At 55.0% G+C, this 16,852-nt stretch overlaps 1 protein-coding gene across 3 annotated transcripts in view; it reads left to right on the plus strand.

Annotated features, from left to right (window-relative positions):
• The window catches only part of LOC124720145 (zinc finger protein 492-like), a 125,973-nt gene that overhangs the window by 19,342 nt on the left and 89,779 nt on the right, over positions 1–16,852 (plus strand). For 2 of the 3 annotated variants that reach the window (XM_047245448.1, XM_047245451.1), the window contains exon 4: positions 6,874–6,966. The exons of the other annotated variant lie outside the window; for it this stretch is intronic. In XM_047245448.1, the coding sequence (XP_047101404.1) occupies positions 6,874–6,966 (93 nt within the window). The remainder of the gene's footprint in view (positions 1–6,873; positions 6,967–16,852) is intronic. 3 annotated transcript variants of the gene reach the window in all.

Genomic DNA, 16,852 nt, shown 5'->3' on the forward strand with positions numbered 1-16,852 from the left:
CGTGTAGACAGGCTGGCCAAAGGGGCGATCGACGCCCCGGCTTTGGAGATCGGCCTTACGGCTCGCGACCAGCAGCTGGTGTTGCGCCGTAAGCTGATTGGGATTTGGGCTGCTGAGTGGCGTGGCATGACAGCCCCGAATAAACTGCGGGCTGTCAAGGGGACGACCGATGTCCGGCGTTCCACCCTGCGGGCTTCTCGCAGGGACTCGGTAGTCCTGTGTCGGCTGCGCATCGGCCATACGTACCTGACGCACGGCCATCTGTTGCGTCAGGAGGATCCCCCCTTGTGTCGGTGTGGGTCCCGGCTGATGGTCGGCCACATTTTGCTGGAGTGTCCTCGACTGCGCACACTCCGGCAATCTTTTAATCTCCCGGGCACTTTGGCTTTGGGTTTATCCGACGATGCCTCCATGGCTGATGACATTTTAAATTTTATCCGTGGTAGTCCGTTTTATGGTTCGATTTAGGGAGGTCCTGCACCTTTCCCTTTCTGTGTCTTTTGTCCTTGTGTCGGTTGCTGTTCTGGTGTGCCGTGAGATGGTTGACTCTTTCCCATTTTTGTTCTCGTGGTCAGTCACCCAGTCTCCGGCCATCTTCCTTTCTTCTGTTTCTTTCTGTCTGGTGTTCCTCTGTCCTGTTCTTGTCTGTAGTGTTTGTTGCTGCATTTGTGTTCTTTTAGCGCCTGGGGGGACGTCTCCTCCCCCTTAGGTTTTTACCTGCTCCGTCGATTTTGGGCTCGCCTGATTTTGGAATGGGGGACTGATGACCTTCGCTGTTTAGTCCCCCTTAATCATCCAACAACCACCACCACCACCACCACCCCCCGCCCCGCGCTCTCGCTGGCCCCCGCCCCCCGCCCCGCGCTCTCGCTGGCCCCCGCCCCCTGACCCGCGCTCTCGCTGGCCCCCGCCCCCCGACCCGCGCTCTCGCTGGCCCCCGCCCCCCGACCCGCGCTCTCGCTGGCCCCCGCCCCCGACCCGCGCTCTCGCTGGCCCCCGCCCCCCGACCCGCGCTCTCGCTGGCCCCCGCCCCCCGACCCGCGCTCTCGCTGGCCCCCGCCCCCCGACCAGCGCTCTCGCTGGCCCCCGCCCCCCGACCCGCGCTCTCGCTGGCCCCCGCCCCCCGACCCGCGCTCTCGCTGGCCCCCGCCCCCCCCCGACCCGAGCTCTCGCTGGCCCCCGCCCCCCCCCGACCCGCGCTCTCGCTGGCCCCCGGCCCCCCCGAAACGCGCTCTCGCTGGCCCCCGCCCCCTCCCCGAAACGCGCTCTCGCTGGCCCCCGCCCCCTCCCCGAAACGCGCTCTCGCTGGCCCCCGCCCCCCCCGACCCGAGCTCTCGCTGGCCCCCGCCCCCCCGACCCGAGCTCTCGCTGGCCCCCGCCCCCCCGACCCGCGCTCTCGCTGGCCCCCGGCCCCCCCGAAACGCGCTCTCGCTGGCCCCCGCCCCCTCCCCGAAACGCGCTCTCGCTGGCCCCCGCCCCCCCCGACCCGAGCTCTCGCTGGCCCCCGCCCCCCCGACCCGAGCTCTCGCTGGCCCCCGCCCCCCCGACCCGCGCTCTCGCTGGCCCCCGGCCCCCCCGAAACGCGCTCTCGCTGGCCCCCGCCCCCTCCCCGAAACGCGCTCTCGCTGGCCCCCGCCCCCCCCGACCCGAGCTCTCGCTGGCCCCCGCCCCCCCGACCCGAGCTCTCGCTGGCCCCCGCCCCCCCGACCCGCGCTCTCGCTGGCCCCCGGCCCCCCCGAAACGCGCTCTCGCTGGCCCCCGCCCCCTCCCCGAAACGCGCTCTCGCTGGCCCCCGCCCCCCCGCCCCTCGCTCTCGCTGGCCCCCGCCCCCCCGCCCCTCGCTCTCGCTGGCCCCCGCCCCCCCGCCCCTCGCTCTCGCTGGCCCCCGCCCCCCCGACCCGCGCTCTCGCTGGCCCCCGCCCCCCCGACCCGCGCTCTCGCTTGCCCCCGCCCCCCCGACCCGCGCTCTCGCTTGCCCCCGCCCCCCCGACCCGCGCTCTCGCTTGCCCCCGCCCCCCCGACCCGCGCTCTCGCTGGCCCCCGCCCCCCGACCGGCGCTCTCGCTGGCCCCCGCCCCCCGACCGGCGCTCTCGCTGGCCCCCGCCCCCCGACCGGCGCTCTCGCTGGCCCCCGCCCCCCGACCGGCGCTCTCGCTGGTCCCCGCCCCCCGACCGGCGCTCTCGCTGGTCCCCGCCCCCCGACCGGCGCTCTCGCTGGTCCCCGCCCCCCGACCGGCGCTCTCGCTGGCCCCCGCCCCCCGACCGGCGCTCTCGCTGGCCCCCGCCCCCCGACCGGCGCTCTCGCTGGCCCCCGCCCCCTCCCCCACCCGCGCTCTCGCTGGCCCCCGCCCCCTCCCCCACCCGCGCTCTCGCTGGCCCCCGCCCCCTCCCACCCACCCGCGCTCTCGCTGGCCACCGCCCCCCCACCCACCCGCGCTCTCGCTGGCCCCCTCACCCCCCCCCCCACCCGCGCTCTCGCTGGCCCCCTCACCCCCCCCCACCCGCGCTCTCGCTGGCCCCCTCACCCCCCCCCACCCGAGCTCTCGCTGGCCCCCTCACCCCCCCCCCACCCGCGCTCTCGCTGGCCCCCTCACCCCCCCCCCACCCGCACACTCGCTGGCACCCGCACCCCCCCCCCACCCGCACACTCGCTGGCACCCGCACCCCCCCCCCACCCGCACACTCGCTGGCCCCCGCCCCCCCCGACCCGCGCTCTCGCTGGCCCCCGCCCCCCCCGACCCGCGCTCTCGCTGGCCCCCGCCCCCCCGACCCGCGCTCTCGCTGGCCCCCGCCCCCCCGACCCGCGCTCTCGCTGGCCCCCGCCCCCCCGACCCGCGCTCTCGCTGGCCCCCGCCCCCCCCCGACCCGCGCTCTCGATGGCCCCCCCCGACCCGCGCTCTCGCTGGCCCCGCGCCCGCCCACCCCTGCGCTCTCGCTGGCCCCCCCCCACCCGCACCCCCCAACCCGCGCTCTCGCTGGCCCCCGCCCCCCCCCCACCCGCACCCCGCCCACACGCGCTCTCGATGGCCCCCGCCCTCCCCACCCGCGCTCTCGCTGGACCCGCACCTCCCCCACCCGCACCCCCCCCACCCTCACTCTCGCTGGCAACCGCACCCCTCCCACCAGCACTCTCGCTTGCACCCACCCCCCACCCGCACCCCCCCCCCCACCAGCATTCTCGCTGGCACCCACCCCCCACCCGCACCCCCCCCCCCACCCGCACTGTCGCTGGCACCCGCACCCCCCCACCCGCACTCTCGCTGGCACCCGCACTCTCGCTGGCACCCGCACTCTCGCTGGCACCCGCACTCTCGCTGGCACCCGCACTCTCGCTGGCACCCGCACTCTCGCTGGCACCCGCACTCTCGCAGGCACCCGCACTCTCGCTGGCACCCGCACTCTCGCTGGCACCCGCACTCTCGCTGGCACCCGCACTCTCGCTGGCACCCGCACTCTCGCTGGCACCCGCACTCTCGCTGGCACCCGCACTCTTTCTGGCACCCGCACTCTCGCTGGCACCCGCACTCTCGCTGGCACCCGCACTCTCGCTGGCACCCGCACTCTTTCTGGCACCCGCACTCTCGCTGGCACCCGCACTCTCGCTGGCACCCGCACTCTCGCTGGCACCCGCCCTCTCGCTGGCACCCGCTCCCCCCCCCCACCCGCACTCTCGCTGGCACCCGCACTCTCGCTGTACCTGCTCCCCCCCCCACCCGCACTCTCGCTGGCACCCGCACCCCCCGCACCCCCCCCACCCGCACCCCCCCCCCAACCGCACTCTCGCTGGCACCCGCACCACCCCCACCCGCACCCCCCCCCCCCACCCGCACTCTCGCTGGCACCCGCACTCTCGCTGGCACCCGCACTCCCCCCCACCCGCACTCTCGCTGGCACCCGCACTCTCGCTGGCACCCGCACTCCCCCCCACCCGCACTCTCGCTGGCACCCGCACTCTCGCTGTACCCGCTCCCCCCCCCCCACCCGCACTCTCCATGGCACCCGCTCCCCCCCCCCCACCCGCACTCTCGCTGGCACCCGCACCCCCCCCACCCGCACCCCCCCCCCACCCGCACTCTCGCTGGCACCCGCACCCCCCCACCCGCACCCCCCCCCCCAACCGCACTCTCGCTGGCACCCGCACCACCCCCACCCGCACCCCCCCCCACCCGCACTCTCGCTGGCACCCGCACCCCCCCCCCACCCGCACTCTCGCTGGCACCCGCAACCCCCCCCACCCGCACTCTCGCTGGCACCCGCACCCCCCCCCCCCCGCACCCCCCGCCCCCCCGCACTCTCGCTGGCACCCGCACCCCCCCCCCCCACCCGCACTCTCGCTGGCACCCGCACCCCCCCCCCACCACCCGCACTCTCGCTGGCACCCGCACCCCCCCCACCACCCGCACTCTCGCTGGCACCCGCACCCCCCCCACCACCCGCACTCTCGCTGGCACCCGCACCCCCCCCCCCACCCGCACTCTCGCTGGCACCCGCACCCCCCCCCCCCCACCCGCACTCTCGCTGGCACCCGCACCCCCCCCCACCCGCACTCTCGCTGGCACCCGCACCCCCCCCCACCCGCACTCTCGCTGGCACCCGCACCCCCCCCCCCCCACCCGCACTCTCGCTGGCACCCGCACCCCCCCCCACCCGCACTCTTGCTGGCACCCGCACCCCCCTCCCCACCCGCACTCCCGGTGGCACCCGCACCCCCCTCCCCACCCGCACTCCCGGTGGCACCCGCACCCCCCTCCCCACCCGCACTCCCGGTGGCACCCGCACCCCCCTCCCCACCCGCACTCTCGCTGGCACCCGCACCCCCCTCCCCACCCGCACTCTCGCTGGCACCCGCACCCCCCTCCCCACCCGCACTCTCGCTGGCACCCGCACCCCCCTCCCCACCCGCACTCTCGCTGGCACCCGCACCCCCCCTCCCCACTCGCACTCTCGCTGGCATCCGCACCCCCCTCCCCACCCGCACTCTCGCTGGCACCCGCACCCCCCCCCCCCACCCGCACTCTCGCTGGCACCCGCACCCTCCCCCCCCACCCGCACTCTCGCTGGCACCCGCACCCTCCCCCCCCACCCGCACTCTCGCTGGCACCCGCACCCTCCCCCCCCACCCGCACTCTCGCTGGCACCCGCACCCCCCCCCCACCCGCACTCTCGCTGGCACCCGCACCCCCCCCCCCCGCACTCCCGCTGGCACCCGCACCCCCCTCCCCACCCGCACTCTCGCTGGCACCCGCACCCCCCTCCCCACCCGCACTCTCGCTGGCACCCGCACCCCCCTCCCCACCCGCACTCTCGCTGGCACCCGCACCTCCCTCCCCACCCGCACTCTCGCTGTCACCCGCACCCCCCTCCCCACCCGCACTCTCGCTGGCACCCGCACCCCCCTCCCCACCCGCACTCTCGCTGGCACCCGCACCCCCCTCCCCACCCGCACTCTCGCTGGCACCCGCACCCCCCTCCCCACCCGCACTCTCGCTGGCACCCGCACCCCCCTCCCCACTCGCACTCTCGCTGGCACCCGCACCCCCCTCCCCACTCGCAGTCTCGCTGGCACCCGCACCCCCCTCCCCACTCGCAGTCTCGCTGGCACCCGCACCCCCCTCCCCACTCGCACTCTCGCTGGCACCCGCACCCCCCTCCCCACTCGCACTCTCGCTGGCACCCGCACCCCCCTCCCCACTCGCACTCTCGCTGGCACCCGCACCCCCCCCACTCGCACTCTCGCTGGCACCCGCACCCCCCCCACTCGCACTCTCGCTGGCACCCGCACCCCCCCCACTCGCACTCTCGCTGGCACCCGCACCCCGCCCACTCGCACTCTCGCTGGCACCCGCACCCCCTCCCCCACCCGCACTCTCGCTGGCACCCGCACCCCCTCCCCCACCCGCACTCTCGCTGGCACCCGCACCCCCTCCCCCACCCGCACTCTCGCTGGCACCCGCACCCCCCCCCCACCCGCACTCTCGCTGGCACCCGCACCCCCCCCCCACCCGCACTCTCGCTGGCACCCGCACCCCCCTTCACCCGCACTCTCGCTGGCACCCCGCACCCCCCCCCCCCACCCGCACTCTCGGTGGCACCCGCACCCCCCCACCCGCACTCTCGGTGGCACCCGCACTCTCGCTGGCACCCGCACTCTCGCTGGCACCCGCACTCTCGCTGGCACCCGCACTCTCGCTGGCACCCGCACTCTCGCTGGCACCCGCACTCTCGCTGGCACCCGCACTCTCGCTGGCACCCGCACTCTCGCTGGCACCCGCACTCTCGCTGGCACCCGCACTCTCGCTGGCACCCGCACTCTCGCTGGCACCCGCACTCTCGCTGGCACCCGCACTCTCGCTGGCACCCGCCCTCCCGCTGGCACCCCCACTCGCACTTGCACCCGCCCTCCCGCTGGCACCCCCACTCGCACTTGCACCCGCCCTCCCGCTGGCACCCCCACTCGCACTGGCACCCGCCCTCCCGCTGGCACCCCCACTCGCACTGGCACCTGCCCTCCCGCTGGCACCCCCACTCGCACTGGCACCTGCCCTCCCGCTGGCACCCCCACTCGCACTGGCACCTGCCCTCCCGCTGGCACCCCCACTCGCACTGGCACCTGCCCTCCCGCTGGCACCCCCACTCGCACTGGCACCTGCCCTCCCGCTGGCACCCCCACTCGCACTGGCACCTGCCCTCCCGCTGGCACCCCCACTCGCACTGGCACCTGCCCTCCCGCTGGCACCCCCACTCGCACTGGCACCTGCCCTCCCGCTGGCACCCCCACTCACTCTATTCCTGCTTCTGTACTCTTCTGTATGAGATATCTATGTAGGAACAAGACACAGAAGCCTTGACTTGATTACTTCATGCTTTTTTTCAGTTTCTTGAAGACCCATTAAAGGCTGACGGCCATAGTGTTTGGGTAAAGCAAGATCCCGAAATGAAACAACATGCTGATGGATCAGAGCATAATGTAAGTTTTCACACAAGCACTCTACTGTGCAGGTAGTGTAGTAAGTATGTCATGACACAAATATGAGGCATTCAAGCTAAATTATCAAAGATGGTGTAAATCTGTAACCTATGGTACCAGCTACTTTCAAGAATGTATGTTGTCTTCCGGTTGACTCTAGCTAGATGTGTTAATTGTAGGTTATTACCAATAGTATTTTAACTGCACTTGTAACAAGCGTATCTTTACAAACCATTATCCTTGCATTAATTTTTATTATGATTCTATGTAATGAATGCCTAAAGTGCACATTTAGTGTCAACGGAGCAAGGAAGACTTCCTCCTGGAAGTAATGCTTAATCTTGTTACATGTGTCTGTGTCACAGTGCTGTAACAGATGATGTGGAGCTATATGTGGTGGGTATATATTCTAGAGTTCCCAGTCACTATTGACTGTAGTATTTACATCATTACTGAAATCCTGCATTGGCTGTATGTAATTCCTTATGATTTTCCTCAAGTACACATGAAATAAATTTGCATTTTTTACTAATGAGCAGGCACTGAAAATACATGGTGACAGAGAAAGAATCTGTGTAAATAGCATTAAATGTGGTTAACTTTGATAATGTGTGGAATGCCATAGTCATTTGATTAATCTCCAAAAAGTCCTCTTGTTTATGGGTTTACAGCAGGAAGATTATTTGCGTCCCTATATTATCCGAGTTGAATTTTGAAATGTTTTCATACACATGTATAAAGTTTGTATATGGGAGTACGACCACCCGATAGTGCCGGCGCACACAGGTCCCTGAGCTATTGCAGCTTCCTTTCCCTTCCTTTGAAGGCTGCATTACTATCCCTGTTCCTCTTCCTAATCTCCTTGCTCCTTTGTCCCTACCCCCTCTTTTTCCTCTTAGTGGACTTGTTTATGTCGACTTAGCTGTCCTCCTGGCTGTGTTTTGGTCTGTGCTATTGTTTAGTTTGCTGTTTCTGTCTCCTTTTTGGCGTTTTTGTTCCCCTTGAGGTTTGACCTCCATTTCCAAAATTTGTTCGTTCAGTGTGAGGCATTTGGGGATGAACTCACTACCTAGCTTCCATGGTGCAGGTTCCTCTTGAAATATGGCATCCCGGCTAAGACACAAGTTGAAAATATGATCACTATTTTTTATTTACTTAAATTTGCCATATTTCGTGACAGTACCTTTTCCGTTAGACGTTTGCAAGGCGATATTAGTATATATATATATATATATATATATATATGTATATATATATATATATATATATATATATATATATATATATTTATTTATTTATTTTACTATGATTTTTTTTATTTTGTTTTTTTTTCCCGTATGATTTTCTTCTTTTAGTACAGCTAAAGATACATCAGTATTATCTAAATTTTTGGTTTTGAAACTTATACCTTTGCATGCATGCCTTCACCCACAGGGAAGACTTAGCTTCCAAAAATTAGAAAAATTCAGAAATGCTCACTATGAAGACTTTTTCTGTAAAAAAGTAAAAATAAATCTCTCTCTCATTCTTTGTTACATCAGTGTTTTTTTATCAGTTTCAATTAACATCTGACTTCAAATTATTAATTTATACATGCAAATATACACACTTGGTTGTACAGGTAGTTTTGTTCTAACAAGTATATTCCAGTGGATGACTTTTGTTTTAGTTGATAATAGGTTATTTAAATTTTGAAATTATGATTTCTGTTGATATATTTTTACTCCACCATCTTTTTTCGAAACCGCTACTAGAGGATTATTATTTGCACTGATACTCCTTTCTATTATATTACATCCTTCCATCTTTTTCAGCTCTTTCTCAACAGCAGGTCTTTTTGATATTGCAATACTGTATGGTTTTATGAAAAATGGTTCATGAGGTTTTACCTGAAGCTCACACTGATAACCCTTTACCCTACCAGGTATGTCACTGAAAACATCACTGTATTCCCACAGCAGATTTTCTAACTGTTGTTTTTGCTCCCCAGATAAATTTTGTGTTTCTGAAATTTTCAAATTTACTAAATTCCCAAATTCAACTTCATCAGTATCAAATCTATGAGTTTCAATATTCTCCAATCTATTTTCTTTTAGTAAATTGATACTGTCAAAATTTCCATTACTCTGATCACCAAGTGTGTTCACAAAATTTGTCTGAATGTAATCCCTTTCACCAGTTTCTATCAAAAGTTTTCTTCCAACCTAATCAAATGCTGTATTTACTTTTACTATCCAATTCATACCCAAAAGAAAATCCTCATTAAATTCCTCAATTACAAAACATCCATGTGTGAACAACTTGCCTTCGATTAAAAATGTCACTAAAGCCTGGCTTTTTACCAATTTACTGCTCTTCCCAGTAGCACCTTTTATCTTTACCCCAACAACTGGCATTTCAACAGAATCTTTCCCCACTTTCAATTTCTTGCTTAACCTTTCACATATTCCCGAGATCTCACTTCCTGTATCAATTAAACATCCATGACCCAATTTGAACTTTTATATAAGGACTGCAAAATTGATCACTTTTCTCAGAACCTGTATCCTCATGTAATAAATTACTTTCAATTTCCCCAAACCTATACTTATCAGAATCATATGGTATATCATTACATGTATTATTTGTCACAGTTACAAAATTTGCACAAGATACAAAATTGTCATTAGTACTCTCTATTATCTCAAATAGCCAAGAATTTTCATCCAAATCACATTGTATACTATTGAAGTACTTATCCTTCAACTTTTCAAAAATAAAATATCACATCTTTTTCCACCACTCGGGACATACAGTTTTACATACATTAATAAGCATCTTTCTAAAGTTCTTGTCAAAAGAAATAGTTTCACTGTTCAGCCATATATTCATAAGAAATGTGTGTGTATCATTAGTATCTGTAAAAGTTTCACTTAGGTTAGAAGTTATACATGTGTCATCGTTATTTGTGTAGTCAGATTCTTTACCAACAACATCAAAATTCACACTTTCACATACATCCAGCTTGTGATCCTTATTCATCCTGGTAACATCCCTGGGAGTTTCTATAATATTCTCACTATTTAATCCATTTTCAACCATGTGTATACCCAACTCCCTATTTAAACTAATGAAATATCTTTCCCCAACATCATCATCAATACCATTACCATCATTATTAACTTTATCAACAACATCATTATCATTACACATATTCAGGTCATACACATTCAAATTATCCCCCAAAATATTATTTCCCCTTTCTAAAGTTACCAGATCCCTTTCACCAACATTTTCATTCTCACAGCATGCATTCTCTCTTTCATTCACACACATCTCTGAACTACTACAAATTACATCATCTGACAAAGTGTTGTTCTTTTCTGCCCAAGTGTAAAACTCTGTTAAATTAAATGAATCACAATTACTTTTATCTACTGTATGTTCTTGTGTACTGAAAATTTTATCTTTATCAATATTATTTTCCTCTTGAAATTTTTTCAATAAGTAACAACTAATAACCTCATGTGATAGCTTAGGTTTGGAACTGTCATGTTTGGGTTTATGATAGTCACATCCATTGGTCCTTTCATCATGCTCACCTTCTGCCTCAACCTTGCGGACCTTCAAGGGGGCGTCTACTCGTTTTTTATTTCCGGTTCCTGTTTGAACTGCTGATTGTGGTTCTGCCAATGTCTCTGATCAACATTTCTGATCCCATTCCTATGCCAAACATTACCTGATTGTTGGTAGTTTCTATTGTACTGACCTCTATCAAAATTTCTGTGATTTTGATCCCTAAAGTGTTCTCAATTTTGTTGATTATTAACGCAAAAATGTTGTTCTTGTTTTGGATAAAAATTATGATCCTTCTTTTCAAAATTGTTATATCCCCCTGAATTTTGACTGACGCCATGATAATTGTTTTGTTCCCTTTTTTGAAAGTTGTCATTTCCCCAATTTTGACCATTACCTTTCTGAGTAAACCCACTGTGTGTTCGTGTTGTTACCCTATCCAACTTTTCAATATAATTGAGAAACTGCTCTACATTACTATCAGGACAATGAACTAAACTCAACTGCATTGCTGATGGCAATGTTCTCTTTAAGGTATCAATTTTGATCAAGTCATCCAAAGGTTTTGTTAAATGAATAAGTTTTTGAAGTTCACTTTTGCAAAATTGTTTCATGTTCCCATCTGATTCTCTATAGTTTCGCCCACTCAAAAATTCACTTTTGATTCTAGTTTGTTTAAGATCATCCCAAAATTTTTCCAGAAATTTTGATTCAAATTCTGAAAAGGTCATCCCCAAAGTTACAATCTGGTTTGCCCAAGTCAAAGCTTCCCCTTCCAAGAATTTTTTCACAAATTTAATTTTTATTTCATCTGGTGAGTGAGGTAAAAAACAATCCTTACAATATTGCATAAAATCAACGGGATGTAAGGGTCCATCTACCGAAAAGTGCTTCACTGGAATATTAGATACAAGATTACATGTGTTGACATTGTAATTTTTGCTTTGAAATTCAGTGTCAAAACTTTCAATTTTTTCGCTAAGTTGTTTGACAGATTTTTTGTTTTCTAAATCATTGCATTCTACTTTTTCTTCTAGAGTAACCAAACGATAGTCAGTTTTTTGTTCTACATTTTTTACTAAAACTTTTGTATTCTCATCCAAATTTTTAATTTCCCCTTTTATCTCATTAAAATCAATTAAATTTCTTTCCCTATCTACCAGTAACTCATTTTTTACAGTATTAATTTCACCGCTCAATTTAACATCAATTTCATTTACTTTTGCTTCCACAGATTCAATTTTTTCCTCAACACTGCCAACTCTGTTCGAAAGCTCACCCACTTGGGTATTGACTGCTTGGACTTGCAACAAAATGTTATCAATTTTTTCATCCCAGTAAGTCTTATTGTCGTCAACTGATTGTTTAATTTCTTTCGTGAAATTTACAAGAAAACTTTTTAAATCAAATTGATCGGTTCTTTCTGTTTCATTTGATCTGTCCTGATGTTCGAAGTCTATTAAATTACTACTATCTACTTTAGGCACAATACTCTCGAAAATCTCATAAGTCATTGTGAAGAACAAAAATTTATACACAACAATACAAAACAAGATAAAAAAATTGTTTTAACAAAATACGAGGGTTTCGTGACTTATCTGGAACACTCTTCTACTGTTGCAAAACCACGTTTTCCATCCATGTGATTGTTGACCAAAATTCTTGAAGTATTTTCTTCTGTCGAAAATTATATTTTTTGCCGAAACTTTTCTTCTCCAAAACTTTTACTTCCCGATGAACACAAACACTGTAACACACATTCTGAAGAAACTGGTATTAACACACAAAAATTTTCTTCCTCGTAGCACTGTTGAAGATCTTGTGAACACAATATTCCGGCTACAGTCCCCAGTTGAAATATGGCATCCCGGCTAAGACACAAGTTGAAAATATGATCACTATTTTTTATTTACTTAAATTTGCCATATTTCGTGACAGTACCTTTTCCGTTAGACGTTTGCAAGGCGATATTAGTCTTGGCGTCAGTTGTCTAAGTATGATTCCACAATGCATCTATGTCAGCTGCAGAAGTGACGTGGTTCAACATGTTTCTCTCATTTTGGTGTTTCAAATACAGTTTCTTCAAATGTAGTTTCTTCATTTTTAGTTAATACAAAAATAATAGTAACATAATTCAAAATTATTTATGACTGCGACCTTCACATTGTTCTTCCGTCAACACACACCAAGAGTTAGCTGCCGACTGACTATAGTCAAAGACGACTCCAACGTCAAAGATATTTTACACAATTCACAAGTTTCCACTTGTAATCAGTCTCTTTGCTATTCTTCGATACATTTTCTAATAGTAATCAATATGCTTTTACTCTCAAAAACAGAAGTAAATTAACATATAATAAGACAAATTATAATAAATTCTGACAAAAATATAAGAAAACATTTAAAATTCGGTATCGACAAATACGGTAAAAAAAATAACATCTCCCAGATCCATTACACTCTCCCCCTTCCCTTTCCGTTTGCACCATGGCCCCCATCCTGCTAGGTCACCAGCACGGTAGCCCACTTGGCTGAGCCCCCTGAAACAACAGGGATCAAACTGCTAGTACCTGAGGTGTTAATGCCTCGTGTATGCCCAGGAGTCAATGCTCATCGTTTTGGGGCACCAGAACTCCCGGCAATGGCCGCCGTGCCAGATGGCCCTTGCTGTGGCTGGGTGCTGCTCACGGGGCGAGCCCCTGATCAGAGTGGGTGGTACTAGGGTGGACACCTTGCACATGAAGTGACAAAAGCTTCACCATCCTGGCCATTCTGTGGCCATGTCTAAGAGTGGTAGTAGATGTAACACTCTTTCCTCTGATCCTTCGCCTCCCCCTCCCTGTCCACTCCCTCGGAGGAGGGGCAAGCTTACTGGCTTAGGTTGAAACCTTTCCCTCGGTATTTGGTTTGTACCAAGATGGGTGGCAGTAATTTTGCCACAACCAAGCCTTTGTTTTTCATGGAGATGATTGAAGATGAGTATGGCGATGTTGAATTGATGAGTAAAATGCAGTGTGGCGGTTTGCACATAAAGACATCTTCTGCTGCCCAAACCGATGCCCTGTGCGCTTGTGACCATCTCGGTGATGTCCCAGTCTCCATTATGCCCCACCAATCTTTGAACTCGGCACAGGGCATTAATTTCGAGAGAGTTGTTCTTTTGCAAACTGACAAGGAGCTCCGTGCTAACCTTGAGCGGTGAGGGGTTCATTTTATCGGCTTTGTGCAGTGAGACCCTGCAAACAATCGTATCGCTGCGGTGCCTTTATCCTGGCCTTCGAGGAGGATGTCCTCCTAGAGAAGGCCAAGGTAATGGTGTATCGGTGTGATGTCAAACCTTATATTCCACTACCGATGAGATGTTTTAAATGCTTAAGATTTGGACACGTCTTCCTGCTGCACCACTGCTCCCCTCTGTGGTGACTGTGGGCGCCCCCTCCATGAGGAGAGTGCTTGCACTCCCCCGCCAACGTGTGTAAGTTGTAATGGACAGCATTCTCCGCGCTTGCCTACATGCCTGGTGTTTGTGAAAGAAAGGAGTATTCAAGAGTACAAAACCTTAGATTGCGTCACCTACACTGAGGCTCGTCAAAAATATGACCGGCTCCATCGCATGTCTATGACCTCTACTTTCACTTGAATTACGTGCATTCCCTGTCCTTCCCCCTCCTCTTCCCAGCCCCACCCCATTTGCCCCATGCCTTCAGCCTCCCCCCGTTCCCCCCCCGTTCCCCCCCGTTCCCCCCCCGTTCCCCCCCCCCCGTTCCCTCCCCGTTCCCCCCCCGTTCCCCCCCCGTTCCCCCCCCGTTCCCCCCCCGTTCCCCCCCCGTTCCTCCCCCCCATTCCCCCCCCCCGTTCCTCCCCCCATTCCTCCTGGTGTAATTCTGTGCCTGCCCTTCTCTTCCTTCCCAAGAGAAGAAGAAGAAATGCAGGAACAAGGGCAAGGCCCTTCTGGTACCCCCTGAGGTGCGGCCTTCCCCTCCTACAGTCAATGAACCAACTGAGTCTGACCCCACCTATATGGGTATTACCACATCCTTATCAGTGACAGATAGTGACTCAGTGGCATGACTAACTCCGGTCCAATCGCTTCCACTGTGGACTCTGGCTTGAGGAACCTCCAGTGGAATTGTAATGGATACTTGCGTCACCTTCCAGAGTTGCAGCCCCTTCTTTCCTTCTACTCTGCCGCTTGTAGTGCACTCCAGGAGACCCATTTTGTCAATTCTTACTCACCGACCCTTTGTGGGTTTCACACTTAGTCTGAACCGAATTGGCCCCTTGTGGGCCTCTGGTGGTTTTTGCACCTTAGTCTGCAAGGACATTGTTAGTAAATGGGTTCCTCTCCATACCACTCTGGAAGCCATTGCTGTTAGTGCCCATCTGGCCACTCCAATCACAATCTTTATCTCTCACCTGACAGGCCGCCCACATCCCATACCCTCACCACCCTTCTTCAACAACTCCCTTCTCACTTCCTTTTATTAGTGGCTTCAATGCCCACAACCCTCTTTGGAGTAGTCATGCGACTACTGCCCTGGGCAAAATAGTTGAAGCTGGCAGAGCTTGACCTGTTTACTAAACACAGGTGCTCCCACACACTTCAGTGTGGTGCACGGCACTTTGTCAACCATTGACCTCTCCATCTGCAGTCCTGGCCTTCTTCCCTACATTGAGCTAGGCATCCATGATGACTTATGTGACAGTGACGATTACCCTATTGTTTTGACCTTCCTTCAGTGTCTCTCACTCCGCCACCCTCCCAGGTGGGCCCTATCTAAGGCTGATTGGGGTGCCTCTTCCTCTGCTCCCATCCCCCCAATATTGCCACACGACAGTGTTGATGAATCTACTCAGACTTTGACTGCCTCCATCCTTTCAGCAGCTGTTTCATCAATCCCTTCTTCAGGTTTCTCCTGCCAGGGGATGGTCCCTTGGTGGTCTCCGGAAATTGCTGCAGCCATAAAAGACCACCACCGTGCTCTTAAACACTTTAAGCAGCACCCTTCTACTGCTCTTCTTCTGGTCTTTAAACGATTCTGCACCAGGGCCCACTACCTAATCAAATTTCAGGAACTGATTTGCTGGGAATGATATGTAGCTGACATTGGACCCCACACCCCCTCTTCACAAGTCTTGGCGAAACTCCAGCGAATTATTGACCACCGTCCTCCCACTGGGGTTGCGAGAATTTCTGAACATAGTGTTGTTACCAATCTGGACTTTGTGGCTGAAAATTTCGCTTGACACTTTGCTCAAACTTCAGTGTCAGCTCAGTATCCACCCACAATCCTTCTTCTGAAAGAGTGTTCAGAAAGACTGCCTTTGTCTTTTGTTACTCGCTGCTCAGAACCATATAATGCCCCATTTAGCAAGTGGGAATTTGCCAATGCCCTCACCCTTTGTCGTGACACAGCTCCTGGACCAGATTGGACACATAACCATATGCTCCAACACTTATCGGTGGCTGGCCACCATCGTATATTGACCCTCTAAACCGTCTATGGGGTGAGGGATTATTTCCTACCCAGTGGCAGGAAAGTATTGTTCCAGTGTTGGAGCCAGGGAAGCCGCCTCTTCAGTTGGATAGCTGCTGTCCAATTAGCCCTACTAACACCCTCTGCAAGCTCCTTGAGCCCATGGTGAGTTGGCGGCTGTTTTGGATCCTTGAATCCTGTGACCTTTTGTCATCGACTCGGTGGTTTTCGCTGTGGCTGGTCTATGATGGATAACTTGGTGCACCTAGAGTCTGCTAACTGGTCGGCTTTTGCCCATCAGCAACACTTCCTTGCAGTCTCTTTGATCTGCATAAGGCCTATGACACCACCTGGCACCACCACATCCTCACCACTCTTCACGAATGGGGCCTTCGTGGTGCTCTGTCCGTTTTTATCCGTAATTCTCTTTCTTATCGCTCTTTTCGGGTCTAGGTTGGCTCCTCCTACAGCTCTCCCCATCGGTAAGAAAATGGGGTTTCAGAGGGTTCCATGCTGAGCATCCGTCTCTCTCTCATAGCCATTAATGGTCTAGTGACAGCTGTTGGGCCAACAGTGTCCCCCCTCTTTGTATGCTGACGATTTTTGTATCTACCTCGCCTCCTCCATAATGGGTGCTGCAGACTGCCGTCTACAGGGGGCAATCTGTCGGGCCCACTCATGGGATCTCTCCCATGGCTTTCAGTTTTCGGCAGCCTAGACTTGTCATGCATTTGTACCATTGCTGTACAGTCTATCCCCATCCGGAACTGTTCCTTGATGGCCAGCCCCTCACGGTGGTGGACACTCATCACTTCTTGGGTCTGATCTTCGATGCCCAGTTGACATGACTCCCT

Source organism: Schistocerca piceifrons, chromosome 11 (genome assembly GCF_021461385.2).
Source record: "Schistocerca piceifrons isolate TAMUIC-IGC-003096 chromosome 11, iqSchPice1.1, whole genome shotgun sequence".
NCBI classification, from domain to species: Eukaryota; Metazoa; Arthropoda; class Insecta; order Orthoptera; family Acrididae; genus Schistocerca; species Schistocerca piceifrons.